At 43.6% G+C, this 20,853-nt stretch overlaps 1 protein-coding gene across 5 annotated transcripts in view; it reads left to right on the top strand.

The window, feature by feature from the left end:
- CSMD3 (CUB and Sushi multiple domains 3) overlaps window positions 1-11,255 on the top strand; it is a 933,126-nt gene extending 921,871 nt beyond the window's left edge. For all 5 annotated transcript variants that reach the window (XM_060243303.1, XM_060243304.1, XM_060243306.1 and 2 more), the window contains 2 exons: window positions 511-646; window positions 10,533-11,255. In XM_060243303.1, coding sequence (XP_060099286.1) covers window positions 511-646; window positions 10,533-10,692 — 296 coding nt within the window. In that variant the 3' untranslated portion in view covers window positions 10,693-11,255. The remainder of the gene's footprint in view (window positions 1-510; window positions 647-10,532) is intronic.
- Window positions 11,256-20,853: the final 9,598 nt, after the last annotated feature.

Here is a 20,853-nt window from a genome sequence, read left to right on the forward strand (position 1 = left end):
TGCAAACATTGCAGCAAAACAATCCTATGAATGCATATGATAATTTGACAAGATTCTTTTTGTGCTGTGTTTAACTAGTGTGCATTTGGTAAACCATCACACAGAAAAAATCTGTGAAATTATATGCACAATCACATCAAGATTGCTTCTTAGCAGCATTTTACCAGTCCATGTATCTGCATTGGTAATGCAGAAGGAAACACAGGAAGAGAAGCATACTGCGAGATTCGAAATTTGGAAAAGAAAAATGAAACAAAGGACAGCTCCTAATGTATTGGTGTCATTCTGAAAATAAAATCCATAATTCAGAACTCCAGAGACATGGAGAAATTGGAATGAGAAGAATTTTTGAAACATTTGATTTCAGAGTATAAAATCTATAACACAACTATGCTGATTTTTTTCTCATTTTTCTGGGTTCTGCTTTATAATTGATACTGTAATATATTGAAATTTTGGAGTGAGAAACAAATGGAACAGAAATATATATGTATATATTTGTCTTTCCAGGACTTAACATGTCTGAAGGTTCAAATTCTTCAAACCAACAACATGGTACAAACAGCAGTTCTGTGGCCATTGCTATTCTCGTGCCTTTCTTTGCCCTTATATTAGCAGGATTTGGGTTTTACCTTTATAAACAAAGGTAGGTATCAATGGAAAGTTGCAATATATTTGTGTTGCAGGAACCTGGAACCAGAGCTGAACATTTAGGCCAATTTCTCTGTGCTGATTTCAAAGTTCACCCAGATGCAGAGCAGATGTATAAAATGGAGAGGGGAGCTGATAGAGCCAGGCATGGTAATAGATCCTGGAAGGGAAAGGAATGAAAGGCAACTAGGATTTCTGTATGAGGTTCTTCCTCCTAGGGCTTTACTCTTGGATGATCTCATTCTGTATCCACTTTATACAATATACACATATAAATGTGACCTCACCAGTCCATGCTATCACCACCATCCAAATACATGCCATTACACTAACCAGCCATCAGGATTTGGGAAGTTAGGGACACGGCGGCCCTAGCTGTTGCAGACTTACTTATTGTGGTATGGAAACAGCACCATTGTGTATGCTGGGTATGTTTACCCTGGAAAGGAGATGATTGAGAGGTGATACAATCACCATCTACTTGAAGCCTGTCATATAGAGGATGGTGCTGATTTGTTTTCTATGGCCCGTTAAATACTAGGTTTGATGCATTGGAGTTCAAACAGGAACATATTTTATTGGCAACTACATACTAAGGCAAAATGGCGGGGCCGCAACCCCGCTTATATACATGCAAACAAAATTACCGCCCCCCCCCCATTCCCATACCAAATCATGGCAGTCAAGTTTTGTGTCAAGACCGCTCATTGGTTACTGCTTAGTGTTCAAATTTATCAAGAGTCTCTAACATTTTCTGCTGCTGCTCGGGTGCATGCAAAAGCTTCCTGCCAAACATAAAGTCCAGTACATAACAGCCCCAGAAGGTCGGACCAGAGTCAAGAGGCTGAAATTAAACCAGAAGAGTTTTCAACTAAACATGAAGAACTTCCTCACAGTCAGAGCGGTTTCTCAGTGGAACAGGCTTCCTTGAAAGGTGGTAGGCTCTCCTTTTTCGGAGGTTTTTTAAAGAGATGCTAGATGCCAATCTGACAGCAATGCTAATCCTGTGAATTTAGGAGGAGGTATTTGTGAATTTCCTGTATTGTGCAGGGGGGTGCACTAGATGACCCTGGGGGCCCCTTCCAACTCTGTGATTCTGTGTATGAAAACTGTACAAACAATCTACATTTGTTATTGCCATACCCCAAAAACAATAACCTATATGGACACCACCATCTTACATTCTCAGAAGGTGACATCATAATGCATCCTAATTCTAATACTAATACATTCTAATCTTAACTCAGGCATGGTGATGTCAGAAGGATCCTTAGTGCTTGGAGTTGCCGTGAAGGGTCTGTGAAATGCATCTGTCTTTCAAAGTTCAGGTTAAAGAGATCAAGGACAAAAGTTATCCCATAGACATTTGTCTCAAAGTTTTCTGAGTCTAGCTAAAACTAGATTTAAAAAATGACTTCGTAATATTTTGGGCACATTTCTTTGTATGGGAACACATCTAAAAATATAATTACACACATCCCAAGCCATTAGTAATAGAAGCTTGAGCACATTAAAAAATAGCAATATTTGCCATGGATGGCTTTGGCCCATTCTCAGTATTATCACTAAACTGAATTATTTAATGCCTATATGCCCTATTATCCCATTCAAGATAAATGAAGTGTTCCTGTGCAAAAAAACACCCTGTCTACTGCATACATACACTAACCTCATTTTAGAACTGTCAGGGATGCTTGATAGGTAAGGTTATTTTCCTACATTATATGTTCACTTCCTCCTATTTAAATTATGGTTGTAAATTACTCGTTCCCAGAGAGGAGCAAGGTTATTCAAATTTCTTGGCATCTCAGGACACTGCAATAAAAAGGGCTGGCTGTGTACTTGGCATATTGCCTATATTTTGTTTTTGGCATTTACAGTATTGTGGCTCATATTTCTTGTATAATTTATCTTACATCCTGCACAGTTTACCAGGTTGTAAGTGCTTAGAAGAGTCCTGTGGCTAGGAGAGGTTTTATTGCAGATGGTTGTTCCTCTGCAGCCATTGATAATTCAACCATAATTAGGCTGCGGTGATATTGCTAGCATCTCCGAGTGATTCACTCATTTGTCCTTAGTTAACTAATAGCTTTTGTACAAAACATTTAAAAGCAATGTATGTCCCTCTGTTTTAAATTCTCTTCGTGTACGTGAGTTATCCAAGGACACATACAAAATGCAGTAAAGTGTATCAACATTTTCCTACCTGCTATGAGAGGGTAGTGAATAGAGATGACCCCAATTTTCCTGTTTCAATTTACATTGATAATTTGCATGTTCAATGAAGGAAAAACCTTTCCCTCAAATGGCTAAGTAAATTACATGAAAATTGAACTGTTTATCTATGTTTTGTCCGGAATACCAGGATGGTGGGATATCTTGTTCAAGGAGTCTGTAGAGTTGTACTACTTTTTCTAATCTCTGTCAACCCAGGAGAGTCTTTAGGGGAGATGGTGAATGTTGTGTCTGTCGTTCATCCCGGAAAGTACAGCACAGCGCGCCTGTGGGTGGTGCCTGGAAGGGGCGAATGCAGTCCGGCTATGGCGATCAGTGGCGGAAAGTTTAACTGACCAGGATTGGACCTGATCAGGAAGAAGGTTGTTCCGGGAAATGTATATAACAGGAGACCCGGCCCCACCATGTTGTCTTTGTGATGTACTCACTAATAAAGCATGTTGCCATCTGAACGTCTCCGACCTCAATACATTACACTGGCGATAAGGATGGGATGCCAGTGAGCAGAGAGCAGCCTCCAGCTGCCCACAAGTCCTGCGCTCCAAACTCTAGTGCTTTCACGGCCGAGGCCATGGCTACTGCTCCCGGACAAACCCTATCAGCATTCAACATCACCTGGCCCGACTTATGGGAATCATGGGTGGACCAGATCAACTACTACATAGAGCTGCACAAAATGGAGGCAGCAGCAGAGAAGAAGGCGCTTCTCCTGAGTTTGTGTGGGATGGAGACCATCCAGCTGATAAAGCTACTGATTGCGCTGACCACCCTTGCAAGGGCTACCTACGACCAGCTTGTCAAGGCAATGACGAACCACATGGCACCCCAGCCATCCCGTCTCACATGCAGGCATGCGTTCTACACTAGGCAGCAGGGACAAGCTGAGTCCGATGTTGAGTATCTTGCAGAGCTCCATGGATTAGCCCTGAGGTGTGATTTCACAGGGGACCTGGAAGAGATTCTGCTAGACTGCTTTGCGGTTGGCGTCAGGGAGGAGAAAATGCACCGAAAGTTGCTAGCATTCAAGGACAAAGTCATCAACCTCGTGAAAGCGCTTTGACAGGCAACCACCTTTGAACAGACGATCACCAGCCCTTCTGCAAACCAGACCGCCATCTTGGACGTCTCCGATGAGGAAGGGGCACACCTGCTTTGCTGCCAGCCACACAGTGGGCTGAAAACACCAAACAGACCATGGGCAAGCACCATGTCCCCCAGCTGTGGGGACCCACATGAGCGCCGAGACTGCCCCTACCACAACGCAGACTGCAGAAGCTGCGGAAAAGTGGGCCACATCGCCCGAGCTTGCAGGGTCAGAACCAACAAGAGGCCCCAGTCCGCACACCACGACTCAACAGATGCACACACGACGACCTCAAACAGCATCCAGGTAATGAACTTCCCCCTGGACACCCCCAACAAGGTCAAAGTGCAGCTCTTGATTGAGGGGGTCCCTGCCTGATGGAATTGGACACAGGATCCTCCATTTCCATAATATCAGAGGAGACCCTCAGTAAACTCTGCCCCCACAACCGGCCGGCCCTGCGACCTGCAGAGTTCATATTGCGGGACTTGCAAAAGAATCCAGTGCAGATCATGGGGTGGGCCAGAGTTAGGGTGGAGTTCAAAAATTTTAAAGGGGCCCTGGACATACTTGTGGTGAAGCGCCGGCTCACCACCCTTTTGGAATTGGCTTGGTTTAAGCCCCTGGGCATCAAAATTGTTGGGGCGGACCACATGCAGGCCCACAATTTCGACCAAGTGTGCCGTGAGTTCCTGGAAGTATTCGATGGGGCTCTAGGAAGCTACAAGGGGCCACCTATCATGCTGCAGCTGGACCCCAGAGTTAGGCCCTTAAGGCTGAAGGCTCAACGGCTTCTGTTTTTGCTTAAGCCGAAAATTGAAGCCAAACTGGACAGCCTCGTGGCCCAGGGGGTGCTAGAGCCCATCTCCCACGCCACTTGGGAAACCCCCATAGTCACCCCAGTCAAGCCAAATGGGGACGTGCGCATCTGTGCAGACTACAAATGCACAATAAATAAAGCACTGCAGGACCACCCATACCTTGTCCCAGTAGTCAGCCATGTCCTTGCCTCTCTGGCTGGCTCTAAGATTTTTGGGAAGCTGGATTTGGCCAAAGCATACCAACAACTTCCATTGGATGAGCAAACGCAGCGGGGTGCTTTCAAGATGTGGTGGCTACAATTTGGGGTCAGTGTGGCTCCGGGAATTTTCCAAAGCTTAAAGGACTCTCTCCTTAAAGGGATTTCCAGAGTACAACCCTTTTTTGATGACGTTCTGATATCAGCACCTGATACCGATGAGTTCTGCTGCCGCCTTCGAGAGGTGCTCCACCATTTCCAGAATGCGGGTCTCAAGGTGAAGTGGAAGAAGTGTTCGCTTGGGGTGCCAAGGGTGGAGTTCTTGGGGTTTGTGGTGGATGCCGTGGGAATTCACCCAACGGCCGACAAGACCAGGGCGATAGTCAAGGCCCCGGCCCCCACTTGCAAGGTGGAGCTGCAAAGCTTTCTGGGGCTCCTGAACTTTTACCACTCATTCTTGCCCCATGGATCTAGGGAAGAAAGCAGGCTGTGGCCTTCCAGGCAATCAAGGACATCTTGGTTTCAAATGAGGTACTCCACCATTTTGAGGAGTCCCTCCCCATGATTTTAGTCTGTGATGCTTCTCCTTACAGAGTGGGTGCTGTCCTGGGCCACCAACTCCCGGATGGGAGAGAGGTCCCCGTGGCTTATTACTCTCGGGCCTTGAACCAGGCTGAGCGCAACTATGCCCAAATAGATAAGGAGGCATTGGCAATCGTGGCGGGCATATACAAATTGAACAACTACCTGTATGGTAGTATGCCACAGACCACAAGCCACTGCTTGGCCTACTTGCCTCAGACTGCCAGACACCGCAGATCCTGTCGCAGCATGTCCTGCGGTGGAACAAGTTCCTCAACTCATACACCTACAAGCTTGTCTACCATCCCGGCAAGGTAATAGGCCATGCAGACACCCTCAGCCGCCTTCCGCTGCCAGAGATGGACCTCAATCTGGCCCCGGCCCACCACGTGATGCTTCTGGAGTCTCTACCGGAGCAGCCCCTCCATGCAGCTGAGGTAGCCGGGTCCACGGGTAGAGATCACATACTTGCACGTGTTTTGGACTGGGTAGGGAGGGGTTTGCCCATGAGCAAATTGGACACTGAATTCAGACAATTTGTTTCCTGCCGGGAGGAACTCTCCTTACACAAAGGGTGTATTCTTTGGGGCAGCAGAGTGGTGGTCCCTCCCCCACTCTGGAAGCAAGTGCTCGAAGCCTTGCATGAGACACACCTGGGGATGGTGCTTATGAAAGCTCTGGCGCGGAGCTATGTATGTTGGCCAGGGATGGATGAAGAGATACAGTGCTGGGTTAGGAGATGCCCACCCTGCCAAGAATCCTGGCCAAATAGGCCCGGCACCCCCATTCACCACTGGGAATCCAATCAGGTGCCGTGGTCCCAGCTATACTTAGACTTTGCGGGGCCACACCAGGGGCAAATATTCTTTATCTTGGTGGATGCTTAAACGAAGTGGCTGGAGGTCATCCCAGTTGCTTCCACCTCCACTGCGGCCGCAGTCAAAGCCTTACGGAGGGTTTTTTGCACCCATGGAATCCCTGACACTATAGTGACGGACAAAGGCACTGCTTTTACCTCCTGGGAGTTCCAGGAATTCCTGAATAGGTACCTCATCCGCCACATTCAGTCCGTTCCCTTTCACCCTGCCACTAAGGCCAAGTGGAGTGCATGGTTCACACAACCAAGGAGGCCCTGGGTCACATAGTCCAAGGGGATTGGGACCACTGACTGTCTGCCTTCCTATTTGGGAACAGGATCAACCCTAACCTGGCTATGGTAATAAGCCCTGCCAAGTTACTCATGGGCAGGAGGTTAACCACCCAGCTCGATAGGCTACACCCTGACCAGGCCCTGGACCTCCGCAGTTCCCTTGAGACCAGGGAGGCCACTGTGGAGTTCTTTCTGGGGGATTCGATCTATGCTAAGAACTTTGCAACCGGGCCAGAGTGGAGACCAGCATGGGTGCTGTGGCTCATCGGGTTCCGCTCTTATGAGGTCTCATCAGAAGGGGAGCAGATCCTCTGCAGACACATAGACCAACTTCGCCACTGCATCCTGCTGAAGGAACTGGCAGGGCCAGGGGGAGTGGGGAATGGAGAGAGCATGGGGCTGCCGCAAAAAGCAACCCTACCAGGCTCGCCAAGTTTGCTGGTGGAGGAGCCTTACAGGGCAGGGGAGATACCTCCACAGGCTCAAGACAGCACTCTGCTGACCGTGCCCTAAAGCAAGGAACCAGCGGTTAGAGAACCCCTGGCATCAGCCCCAACTCCCCAGATTGAACCTTGACGGACGCACAGAGAGTGGCGGCCACCTGCTTATTTGAAAGACTATGTATCTTGAACTGGGGGGAGGAGTGTTGTGTCTGGCGTTCGTCCCGGAAAGTACAGCACAGCGCACCTGTGGGCAGTGCCTGGAAGGGACATATGCAGTCTGCCTCCAGCCCTTTAATCATTCTAGTTGCCCTTCTCTGGAGAAAGTCCAGAGAAGGGCAACTAGAATGATTAAAGGGCTGGAGCACTTTCCCTATGAAGAAAGGTTGAAACGCTTGGGACTCTTTAGCTTGGAGAAACGTCGACTGCGGGGTGACATGATAGAGGTTTACAAGATAATGCATGGGATGGAGAAAGTAGAGAAAGAAGTACTTTTCTCCCTTTCTCACAATACAAGAACTCGTGGGCATTCGATGAAATTGCTGAGCAGAAAGGTTAAAACGGATAAAAGGAAGTACTTCTTCACCCAAGGGGTGATTAACATGTGGAATTCACTGCCGCAGGAGGTGGTGACGGCCACAAGTATAGCCACCTTCAAGAGGGGTTTAGATAAAAATATGGAGCACAGGTCCATCAGTGGCTATTAGCCACAGTGTATGTGTGTATATAAAAATTTTTGCCACTGTGTGACACAGAGTGTTGGACTTGATGGGCCGTTGGCCTGATCCAACATGGCTTCTCTTATGTTCTTATGCCTATGGTGATCAGTGGCAGGAAGTTTAACTGGCCAGGATTGGACCTGATCAGGAAGAAGGTTGTTCCGGGAAATGTATATAACAGGGGACCCGAACCCACCATGTTGTCTTTGTGATGTACTTGCTAATAAAGCCTGTTGCCATCTGAATATCTTTGACCTCAGTACATTACAGTGAACTTGGTTCATTGAAACTGTAGTAATATTTGGTCTAAAACTACCACATTTTGACCATATTCCACCCAAATTTTTTTGGTTCCCCACTCCATAATACCAGAATGTTCTGTAATTCCATTTTCCATTCTATAAATACACAGAATGAACCAAGATGTTATTTTGGGGGTATATTTTTAATGGGAATTTTGGTAAGCAATTCCCTATTCCATTTGCCCTTTCGTAATCTGTTAGGTGAAGCTATGTGATGAGCTGAGGACATTGTGTCCCCAGAAATTGAATACTTGCTGTATTTAAGGCACAGATGGAAGTTCCAAGGTTGTACAGGACTACTGTAGCAAACTATACTGTTATCGGTGCAGGTGTCATTGCATTTTAATTTTAAAGTAGGTTTCTTACTGTACTATCAAAAACTGTCCCGCTCAGCCTGGGCTGGGACTACGCCCCCCCCCCGCGCTTGCCAGCCGTTCCCCCCCCCCACACTGCCTGGGGAGCTCCCTGCACTGCTGCAAACCCCTACTGCCGCCCCTTCACTTACCTGGGACGCCGAAGACCCAGCAACGCCCCCAACAGCACCCCGCAGCCAGTGCGCTCGTCTCCAGGCTTGAGGAGTACAGCCAGAGTGGAGCATCGGAGGCAGCTGAGGCCAGGAGGCCGAGACAAAGCCCAGCAACAGACGAGGGAAGGGCCGGCAGGCCGACATGCTGCAGGAGCTCGGGACGACCCAGGCGCTTCCGAGAGGCCAAGCCCAACACGCCTCTCCTGGGTGTCCGAGGTTTTGAATGGGGGTGGAGCCAGGAGTGGTTGGGACCCAGGGAAGGGGAAAGGCTTAGGCCGCAGCATAAAAGAGAGGGAGGCAAGAGGTCAAGGAGGAAGCTGGTAAGCGGACAGAGGGGCTGCCTCCTAAGGGAGAGGGAAAGAGGGAAAGGAGCCCGTGCACAGCCAGAGGAGAACGGGGGCCTAAGGTGACATAACCTGGCTCCCACCCCTAATTCTGAGACCTCTGGGGAACACTCGCACCAGACCCAAGGGGGGCAGACTCATCAAGGGGGGCGACGGTCGCACCTGGAGACCGAGAGAGGCGCCCGGGGTGCGACAAAAACAAAGACTGTAAAAATTAATCAAATTACTCATTAGGTTAATTCATTAGAAACACTTTGATTATATAAAAATCATCCACAAAGCAGTGAGTGGCATGTCTGTTTTTTGTTTAAATTGTGTGGATGTCAGTAGCCATCTCAATAAAGGTCCAGGAGGAAAAGCCTCTTCTAAGGTGATGCCAGTTGTGGCTTTTTATGAATCATCTGGAAACAAAACGTTTCTTCATAATTTTTGTTCCCATACAAGTTTATGGAAATTTAATTGATGAATCAGTGAAGAATTGTATGTTGATCAACAAATATTTAATTAGGGTTTTCATCCAGTTGAATTATGTGTATCTTAGAGCAAAACTAGATCTGACAGAGATATTCATGTATTATTCACAGGTTTGCCAGTCAGATGTGGATGAGGGTGGGTCTTTTTTCATTTTGTTACAGAAAATGAGCCATAAAGGTGAAAGGAAACCTTACCTTAACTCAATTAACTCCACTGTTTGTAGTATCTCTCAGCCCAGCTTCAGTGGCAGAAATGAGTTAGTTTCTTGCAACAGATTTCAATAGGATAAAGTGAGAAGGGTACAAAATTTAGGCTGTGCATTCCACTTTCTGTTTTGGTATATATATATGATTTGGTCTCAACTTGAACATGGTTTGCACCAGGAGTGGAATTCCAGCAGGAGCTCCTTTGTATATTAGGCCACACAGCCCTGATGTAGCAATCCTCCAAGATATTTGTAAGCTCTTGGAGGATATATCAGGGGTGTGTGGCTTAATATGCAAAGGAGTTTCTGCTAGAATTCCACCCCTGGTTTGCACAATAGTATAACATGGCAATGGCTCAACTTCAGTAATATGAAAATGTTTAAAAAAAACCTTTAAAAATGGCAGATACAATCCCTGTCCACAAGTTACAATGAATACATGTACCATCTGTGTAAACTTGATTTTTCTCATGTTATATTTGATAGTTCTCATATTCAATGCATCTAGAGCTGAAGATGTGATTTAAGGCCCTCATTTATCCAGATATTGATCCAAGGTGTCATTGTTAAAATTAAGGGGCGCTGGCTCTTTCTTAAAAACAGATGTACACATGTGTATGCAGGATGTACATGTGTTCACTGTAATTTGTAAACACAGCTATAGATATGTTATTATACTATATCATGATATTAAAGTTTACGGGAAGACACCATAATAGTTGCCTCTAGATTTTACCATTGAATTGCCATGACTTAGACATTACATGATTTACCTTTCCTTTCTTCTCCCTTCTTTTTACAGAACTGCCCCTAAAACGCAGTATACAGGATGTTCTGTACATGAAAATAACAATGGGCAAGCTGCTTTTGAAAACCCCATGTATGACACCAATGCAAAGTCAGTTGAAGGGAAGGCTGTACGGTTTGATCCCAACTTGAACACGGTTTGCACAATGGTATAACATGGCGACGGCTCGACTTCAGTGATCTGAAAATTGAAATGACACAGTGCGCGCCTAATTCACTGGTTTTAAAAAAAAAAATTATATATTAAAGCACACTTTTCAGGATTTCCTGGGTCACCTTCTCCTGAGGATGAGAGAGACAAGAGTGGATTTCTTTTCTTTTCTTTTTTCTTTCCTTTTTTTTCATAAACTGGAAAAAAATGTACTTCATTGCTACCGTGGAGTACTTTACAGAAGAAATCTGCTGCACTCCATGAGTGCTTACTCACAGTTTATTTGCTTTTTTAAAAAAGGAGATTATTCTAAAAAAAGAAAAATTAAATAAATAAAAATAAAACATATTTGCATATATTGGAGGAGCATCCATTATCAGTACTTTTGTGCTTTATAAACTGTGCTAGAGGGACTGGGTTTAAAAGAAGAAAACAAAAGATATATGGTAGAAATTAAGAGCTATATTTACAGGAGACAGCAAGTCACTGACTTCGCTTTTAACCATCACACACTGCATCGCTCCCTCAACAGTAAAAAAAATTGATCCTATTCTCTCAATTATACCTTCTCTTTTTCACCCCACCTCAGTTTGTACCTATGAATTCCTAAGATTAGGCCATGGTCGTTAATAGGCTCAAGCTTGCAAGTACAACCTATTATTTCCATGCCACAGTGGGATAATTAAGTGTCAGCTTCTCAGGTTCTTTTTATTTCACAAATTTAATTCCCCACTCCATTTCTGCCTTCATTGTTTTCTTTATACTTACCACTCCTGCATTTGGTTACAGGGGTATTATTCCACCACCCCCTTCCATTTCCCATTACTCTTACTGACTGCCGCCAATCTGACAACAGTATAAAAACAGTTGGGATGTGCCCTGTTAATTAGTCCTTCTGGTTTTGTAATTATGCAGCAGTCTACTTGGGAAAGTATCCTTTTCACACTTCCTCCCTTCTTGCCTGCTCACTGCCCAGAAACAGCAATTTTCCATTCTTTAAAGTTCACAAAAGGGGTGGGGGGAGCCAGTTTTCAGAATGCCAGAAACTAAATTTCAGATCTTACACCATCATCCCTTTGGTCAGCCTCTGCTCCCATGTTGTCCCCAGGGTACAAATCCCAGGAAAACTGTTGTCATTAAAAGGCACACCATGAATGCCTTGCAGACTCCTGGACTCAGATTCATGCAGAGAGCTCCCCTGCCTACCAGGTCTCCCTTTATTTATTGAAATAGAAGGAGCACTTATGTGCACACAATGCAAGGGGTGCAGATCTGCACCCTCCTCATTGAAGTGAATGGGCAAACCACGTGGATTACAGCTCCCCTGGGCTCTGATTTATGACAGAAATCTGATGGATTTTTGTAAAAACTTATTAGCAAACCCAGGAGAATGCTCTGAAGATCTGGGAGAGGTTGCTGGGTGAGATAGCATTTAACCCTTTTCTCCCATGCCTCTTTCTCAATTGCTGCAAATTTGCCTTGCATGGTAGAAAAACACAGGTTTGGGCACTTGTACCTGGATTTTCTGCAGCAGCTTTAATCATGGAAGTGGCCTGGAGGAAAACATCATGCAGTGATCCTTTGCTGATCTTCAAAACATCTGCCAGGGAATGCTAATTAGTTATTTTAAGCATGGAATATCCTATACCTGGGTCTGTCTCATCTGCTCTGACCTTCATTTCCATCCAGTTCACAGGTAGGTATGGGTTGAATCTGGATACAATAAGTTCAGCTTTACAATTTGTAATTCTTGCAAGGAAAGGGAATACTTTGGGAATTATAACATGGATCTTGTGTTAATGTGTTATGCCAGCAACTGTTTGTTTTTTTGGAGAGGGGGGTATGAATGTTCTGAACACTTTGCCTGAGCAGGGTTAAGTATACGGCTGTAGCTGCAAATGGTTATACCAGCATAAATCTGTTTTGAAGAAAGATGCTTGAACAGCCCAGACAAACTAAAGTACTTGGGATTGAAACTGAATGTGTCATGTAGACAAAGCTGCATACGTTGGCGTAATTGAATAGCAAGGTAAGCTGTGGATTGGTTCAAGGTTTCCTGCTGAATTTGGTCTTTATCTTGTCCAAACAAATCCTGCCTGATTGTAATTTGGGGAGGCTTTTTCTTGTTGATGATGTTGTTTCAGAATACAAATTTATTCTAATTTATATCATTGTCCATTGCAAGAGTACACTGTAAATAAGGTCATAAGAAAACCATGATATTAAGGAGAAGAAAGGGGGAAAAAATCTGTTTTTTCTTCAAACCCAACTTCCTTTCAAGGCTAGTTTTAGGCATTGCAGAGTGCAGACCCATTTTGTTCACTCCATAGAATGGAATGCAATTTTTAATTTTGATTATAGTTTCATAAATTATCAAATGACAGTCTTAAGTAATTTCCATGTCATAGCTCATTGTCTTCCTTTTATAGCATGAAATCATTTTGGACTCATCGTTGCTGTACATTAGCCAGTGCAAATTATCTGTTATTACATTCTTTCCCCAGACATGAATAACTCTGTGAAAATCAAAAAAATTATTAATGTTATAGAGAGTGCCTACCAAAACAAAAATCCCCTCTCATTGTACCCAGGATTGCTGCTTGGATTTCTATGATGTTTGGTGAATTTCTTATAAACCATTTTACAACATTTTATGTTGGGAATTCATATGGGTCTGTCCAAAACCTGTCTTCTACTAAAAGAACCCCATTTTTATATTTTATATCATCAATTTGTTATTTATTCTTGTTTATTCAAATGACTGCAATAACGATGATTCACTCATTTAATGTTACGGTTGTTACATTTGAGATCTTGTTAAAAATCTTGTTTCTTCTGCAACTGGCTACTCCTCTTATATTAATGCATACACTTTTGTAAAGAAGTCTATTTTTATGGAAAAAAAGGGATTTGTAAAAGTATGATGTAAATTTTCAGTGCAATGTAAACAAAATAAAAATGGATAATTGCTTTTGTAACATTGAGTGTTCATTATGAGAGAAGATTTTAGAAGCCTACTCAGTGGATTATGTGGCAAATCATCTAATCACTCAAGCAAAGTTTGCCAATCTCCAGGTTGTTCCTGAAGACCTCCTGGAATTACAATGGATTTCCAAATGATAGAGATTAATTCCTCTGGAGACAATGGCTGCGTTGGAGGGTGGACTCTGTGGCACTGTATCCTACTGATGTCCCTCCTCTCCCCTCCCCAAGCCCCACTGTCCCCAATCTCCACCCCCAAAATCTCCAGGTATTTCCCAATCCAGAGCTAGCAACTCTAATTTCATAGTATATTAGATTTCCACGTGTGCACACATTTCTCATATGTAGGTAAATTAAAAACCATCTACCAAAATTTAGATTAATTTTGAAAACAGGATATGAACCCACTTTTAAGCAGGTTAATAAAATGAATGGTGCTATGCATGTAGATTGTTAGAAATGTGAATCAGTTATCCATATGATTCACATTTATAAATAATATTATGGATATATAAGATACAAATACTCGATCCAGCACTACTTATAGGCTCTCCAAAGGGATCTGTTGAGGCTGGGTGACTGAGTGTCAACATGGCAGATGAGGTTCAATGTGACCAAGTGCAAAGTAATGCACATTGGGGCCAAAAATCCTAGCTATAAATACAAGTTGATGGGGTGTGAACTGGCAGAGACTGACCAAGAGAGAGATCTTGGAGTCGTGGTAGATAACTCAGTGAAAATGTCAAGACAGTGTGCAATTGCAATAAAAAAGGCCAACGCCGTGCTGGGAATTATTAGGAAGGGAATTGAAAACAAATCAGCCAGTATCATAATGCCCCTGTATAAATCGATGGTGCGGTCTCATTTGGAATACTGTATACAATTCTGGTCACTGCACCTCAAAAAGGATATTATAGCATTGGAAAAAGTCCAGAAAAGGGCAACTAGAATGATTAAAGGGTTGGAACACTTTCCCTATGAAGGAAGGTTAAAACGCTTGGGGCTCTTTAGCTTGGAGAAACGTCGACTGCGGGGTTACATGATAGAGGTTTACAAAATTATGCATGGGATGGAGAAAGTAGAGAAAGAAGTACTTTTCTCCCTTTCTCACGATACAAGAACTCATGGGCATTCAATGAAATTGCTGAGCAGTTGGGTTAAAACGGATAAAAGGAAGCACTTCTTCACCCAAAGGGTGATTAACATGTGGAATTCACTGCCCCAGGAAGTGGTGGCGGCTACAAGCATAGCCAGCTTCAAGAGGGGGTTAGATAAAAATATGGAGCAGAGCTCCATCAGTGTCTATTAGCCACAGTGTAGGTGTATATATATATTTGGCCACTGTGTGACACAGACTGTTGGACTGGATGGACCATTGGCCTGATCCAACATGGCTTCTCTTATGTTCTTATAACCACAGGCATCTGTCACTGTGTTGGTTGATAACAGTAAACAATCTTTCAGTATATCATCTGTTTAATGAAATGCATGCTACTTGGTAGAAATGAATGAGGCTCCTGCTCAACCAATTTAGAGAGATCCTCCTGTAGCTCTTGTCCATCCCCTTTGGTTTTCATCATCCTGAATAATTTAATATCTGCAAACCTGTCCACTATACTGCTCACCCCCAATTACATACAAATTACATAGTACCGGCCCTAATATCCTTGTGATACCCCTCTGCTCTCAATTCCAAGAACTGTCCATTTCTCCTCTTTGATTATTGTCATTTAACTATTTTTAATCCATAAAAAGGACCTGTCCTCTTATCCTTAAAATTGTATAGGTTTCTTTGGCTTCTGCTATAGACCTTTATCACACAACCCTGTTTCACAGACATCCATCTTTGAAAGGATTCCAAGCATTTGCTTTGTCCAGGCCACAGAATGGGATTTTGAGCTCTAGAAGCATTAAAAAGGATCTTTTGAAGATGATTAGAGCTGTCTCAAATTGCCACCAGTTTCCTGATCAGTGAATTCAGTAAATATTCCCTTAGAAATAATACAGTGGTTAAATTGTAATCAGAAGGGTTCACTGGGCTCATCTGAATAGAAGAAATGCTTTCTTATGCAAAAGAATTGCGGCAAATCCTAGAAGCAAAGGGATTTATGGTGATAATTCAGTTATGAGCAATTGGCACTGTGACTGGTCTGGGGCAACTTAATCCTATATAATCCACATAATCTCAAACTCAACAGTGCCAAAGGTTATTTCAAGATCAGTTGTAATGAGGGTGTTTTGTTTTGCAGTAAATTTGTAGCCAATGTATGGTGATCCCATAAACATAAGGTTTTGAAGGCTGAGCTGGTTTGCTTTACAACTGATATCCAGACTACATTGTCTTCCTTCACATCATGGCTCTGTTACTCCTTGCTGGTCTCCTTCCAAATACCAACCAACCAACGTTCCCAAATCCTGCTGTCCCAGGCTCTATATGCAAAATCTCCAGGAATTTCCCAACCAGAAATTGGCAATCCTAACAGTAGCAGAGAGGTTCAACAGGTTGGACCCCATGAATGATCATGAGAAAGTTGCCACTGCCCGAACCCAAGATAAAATCTAGTTAGTGAAAACTGGTATACTCAAGTAAGGGGTGGCAGAATAAAGAATGGATGTTGTACTTACTAAAACTCTCCAGCACTCTGGGTTGAATCTGGATACAATAAGTTCAATTTAGCAAATGTTGCCAGCCTGGTCTTTTCAGTTTACTTCTGTTTCCAAGGTGGCTGCAGTCTGTGGAACTCTTGCTCTGCCTCTTTCCCTCTTTGTTGTTCTGTGACCTGGGTCCCCTGAAAGCAGGGATTAAAACACTTTCATTGATACCCCCAAACTATTCTAAATTGGTCTTGCCATGGTGCTTTCAAAATGGAATGGAAAGGGGTTCCCCCCAGATGGATTTTACCATTTTTCAGCAAATAGGGATTCACTTGACTTCAGGATTAAGTTTTATTTTAAAAAAATACCAAAAATAATTTTCAAAAGTGGTTGAGATCATTTCATCAAGTAATAGGTCCAAGTCACACATTTCCGTGCTTTAAGCTTCAGTGCAGGAAAGACACATCGATCCATAATTACAGCATGACCTTTAGCAGATCACTGCCAGGTGCAGCAATGAGCACATGGGTGGCAGTTAAGAACAACCCATGCCCAGCGCTAAGAGACTGAAAGATGAATGTTAAGTGCTACCAAATTCATTCTGGATGAGATATAGTTGTCCATAAAAAAGAGTGTTTTTATTACACAGCCAAAAAAATAAATCAAGTCTAAAAATGCAGGGCTTTGAAAGGTCACCATTTTTAAAAGGCATCAAATACTATTAAGTAATATTAAAAATACTGTCATTTTTTTCCCCCTGAGATAGTTGCTTCAGATAGTCCAATAAATTGTTTCAGCAATCCTACAGGCCAGGTTTGGAAATAGATTGAGTCGTGGACTGAAATCATAGGGAACTCCTGAGCCCTAGGGCCTAAATATGGAAGAACAAATATGTTGTTAAAAGCACGATCCTCTATGTGGTGGCCCCTGAAAATAACCGGTTCCCCCAGATAGGAAAGCCTTTTCCTTTTATTTTCCACAATTTCTACACCATGGGTGAGGTCAGACGTTCATAAAATCCCGCTACGGGCATGAGTGGAGTCTGGAAGCATGTCGAATGTTAAGCAATTGTCCAAACGTCAGTATCTGCGAATGGTGGTTAGCTCGTTCGAGTCCTGCATTAATACAACTGGGGCGCAGACTAATTTGATACTGCTTTAAATCCGGAACAAAATTCTTCTGATGGTTCCTGAGTGGAATTTCTCTGTTTGAACGCTCCATCGTAGGCGACTCGTCAGAAGCACACCACCGCTTCCCTCCCAAAGCCCCCTGCAAGTGATATCACTGTGCCAGTGAATGAGCGAGCGAATGTTGGCTCGATAAATCGTTTACCCGCCCCTATGTCCGGAAACAAAACTCACTTTTGAAAGTAGATGTGAACTGATTTGAATTCCTGGGTTTTTTTCTGCACGCGTAGTGCTTGTGCTGGAAAAGTAGTGCCAATGGACCAGCAAAACGGTTAGTGATCCGACCCATTTAAAAGCGATGCGCTGCAGATAGTGGGCAACACTGCGCCTGCGCTAATGCATATTGACGTCTCATGAAACGAGGTCCGCTAGAGCACTCTGATCGACCAGCAACAGGACCCACATGGGATAAAACGGGAGCCTGGCTGTTGTCTGATCGGAAAATTTGTTGTGCTGATTATAATAGAGGCGCTTTGCAGATGGATTTAATGTTGAGTGTGACCGCACCCCACGTTCTGAACATTTTAAAGCTTTCAAATCAGTTTATAGCATGTGTGTGTGTTACATGCCATCAGGTTGCTTCTTACTAATGCTTACCCTATGAATTAAAGTCGTCCAAAACCCCATAAGATCAACATTGCTCGAGTCTCCCTTTGTTGGATCAATCCATCTCATGCCAGGTTTTCCTTTTTTCCTGCTGCCTTCAACTTTCCCTAGCATTATTGTCTTTTTCAAGAAGAAGATGATGATATTGGATTTATATTCCACCCTATACTTTGAATCTCAGAGTTTCAGGGTGGTCACAATCTCCTTTACCTTCCCCCCCACCCCCGCCACAACAGACACCCCGTGAGGTGGGTAGGGCTGAGAAAGCTCTTTCAGCTGCCCTTTCAAGGACAACTCCTATGAAAGCTATGGCTGACCCAAGGCCATTCCAGCAGCTGCAAGTGAAGGAGTGGGGAATCAAACCCAATTCTCCCAGATAAGAGTCTGCACACTTAACCATTACACCAAACTGGCTCTTCTTACACCAGACTGGCTCTCCAGTGACTCTCGTCTTCTCATAATGTGACCAAAGATTGATAGCCATAGTTGTTTTAATTTCTAGGAAGAGTTCAGGCTTTTTGATCTAGAACCGCTTGTTTGTTTGTTTTTGGGTGATCTATGGTGTCCGCAAAACTCCTCCAACACTACATTCAATATTAATCCATTATTCCTGTCAGTTTTCTTCATCCTAAAACACTACCTGAAAACTACCAACAACCAGACATAAAGAGAGAACAGTCAAAAACAGCAAGGACAGCAGCTATGGGTGCCAACCTCCAGACTGGGCCTGGAATTTTCCCAGAGTTACAACTGATATCCAGACAACAGCACTCAGTTCCCTTGGAGAAAATGGCTATTTTGGAGGGTGAACCCTAGGGAATTATACCCTGCTGAGATCCTTCCCTCTCCAAATTCTGCTGTCCCAAGGCACTAAATGCAAAATCTTCAGAATTCCCCAACCAGAAATTGGCAACCCTAACAGTAGCAGAGAGGTTCAATAGGTTGGACCCCACGAATAAGCAGGAGAATCTAGTCTGCTGTACTGCAGTCTCTGTGTCAGCAGTAACATAAGACCACACAAACATCTTTACTCAATGACTACAAATGGCTTTTATAACAACTGCATTTTTTTATGTTATCAGAAGGGCTATGTTGGATTTGAGTAACTTTTTTTTAGTGCAGTGCTCAACCGCTGTGTAAAAGAACAGTAGCTTTTCTATTGCAAGAGCCCTTCCATCAATAGGGATGGGCATGGACCAGGACAATGAAGTTTGGTTCATGGTTTCTGACATGCCCCATTTGTGAACCATGGACTGTCACAATTTTAGCTGCCTCATCAGCTAGTTCAGTTCCAGCTGAATCTTCTCTACTTGCCCTCCAACTCTGAAGATGACTGGATTTACAATGTCTTATGCTCCTCATCCAAGAAAGATGCCCCCAGAAAAACACTTTCTGTCATTTCCCCAGAAATCACTTTCCTGGGGGCACAATCTGTGGGGGCATAACTTGGGCCACATAAATCTAATCCTTGCCAAACTTGGGGAATAGTTAGAGGAGAGTCATCTGAAGATTCCTTGTGAGTTTGGTATCTTTAGCTTGCACAGGATCCATTCCACATACCTGAACCTCCTGAACCTGAGGATGTCAAAATGACAGCTGACAGGCAGTCATTTTGATAGGCTAAAGTTCAGAAGTATATAAAACAGATCCTGTGCAAGCAAGAGACAACAAACTTGAAGAGCATGTAAAGGAGTGTACGGTAGAGGTCTGCTGCAAGTTTGTGTCTCTAGCTTGCACAAGATTTGTTCTATATACTCCTGAACATTAGTCATTTTGACAGATGCAGGTTCAGAATGTTCAGGAGTGTACAGAATGGATCCTGTGCAAGATAGAGACATCCTGTGCAAGACAGGGATGCTTCTCTACATGCCCTCCAAGTTTGGTGTCTCTAGTTTGCATAGGATCCAGTCTGTATACTCCTGAAACTCCTGAACCTGCTCGCGTCAAAATGATCACCTGTCAGCTGTCATTTTGACAGGTGCAGGTTCATTAAGTTCAGAAGTGTGTAGAACAAATCCTGTGCTACTAGAGACATCAAAGTTGCAGGGGATCTCCTGTGAATGTTCCTCTACATGCCCTCCAAGTTGTTGCTTTGAAGTTCTGTAAACATTTTGATTGTATAGAGACAGTTTGTCTCGGAATGACTCTGCTCACCAACCTCCATGAACAGCTCAAAAGCTTGTGGAAAGCATGCCAGGAAACCTGTCATGAACTTGACTTCACAAAGCATGAACCAGTCAAAATTCATCAAGAACCTTAGTCCTTGAGCCAGTTCATACCCATCCCTATCTACCAATGAAAAGGTACAACAGGCTGCAGTTATTCCTACCCGATATTCAGTGACCATCATGGCCATGTAAATTTGCCCAGTTTAAGATAACAACTGATTGCATCTGATGAAGTGGACTCTGTGGCACAAAAGATAACACAAGGATAAAAAGGCTAGATTTTGCCCTTAGGCACCAACAAGATTTTGGGAGTATTTGCTTTCAAGAGTCAAAGCTCCCTTCATCAGATACCAAGATGAATAAAAATTTATCTCAAAAGTTCTATAATAATCCTGTACATTTTTGTTGTAACAAACTAATATGCCTACTCTTTTAGAATGATTCAAACCATTCTGCCTCACTCTGGTCAGGTCTGATTCACTTAGAGGAGTCTATTTAGCTTTAGGTGTCTAATTAGCATTCCTAGATCAGATCATTTATCTCCTGGCAAGAGATACACTTCAACAACACTTGATTTGTTTTGAGATACAGTACACAAGTCAAACTTATTAGAGAATATTGACTCCA

This window comes from Heteronotia binoei, chromosome 7 (assembly GCF_032191835.1).
Source record: "Heteronotia binoei isolate CCM8104 ecotype False Entrance Well chromosome 7, APGP_CSIRO_Hbin_v1, whole genome shotgun sequence".
Taxonomy (NCBI): Eukaryota; Metazoa; Chordata; class Lepidosauria; order Squamata; family Gekkonidae; genus Heteronotia; species Heteronotia binoei.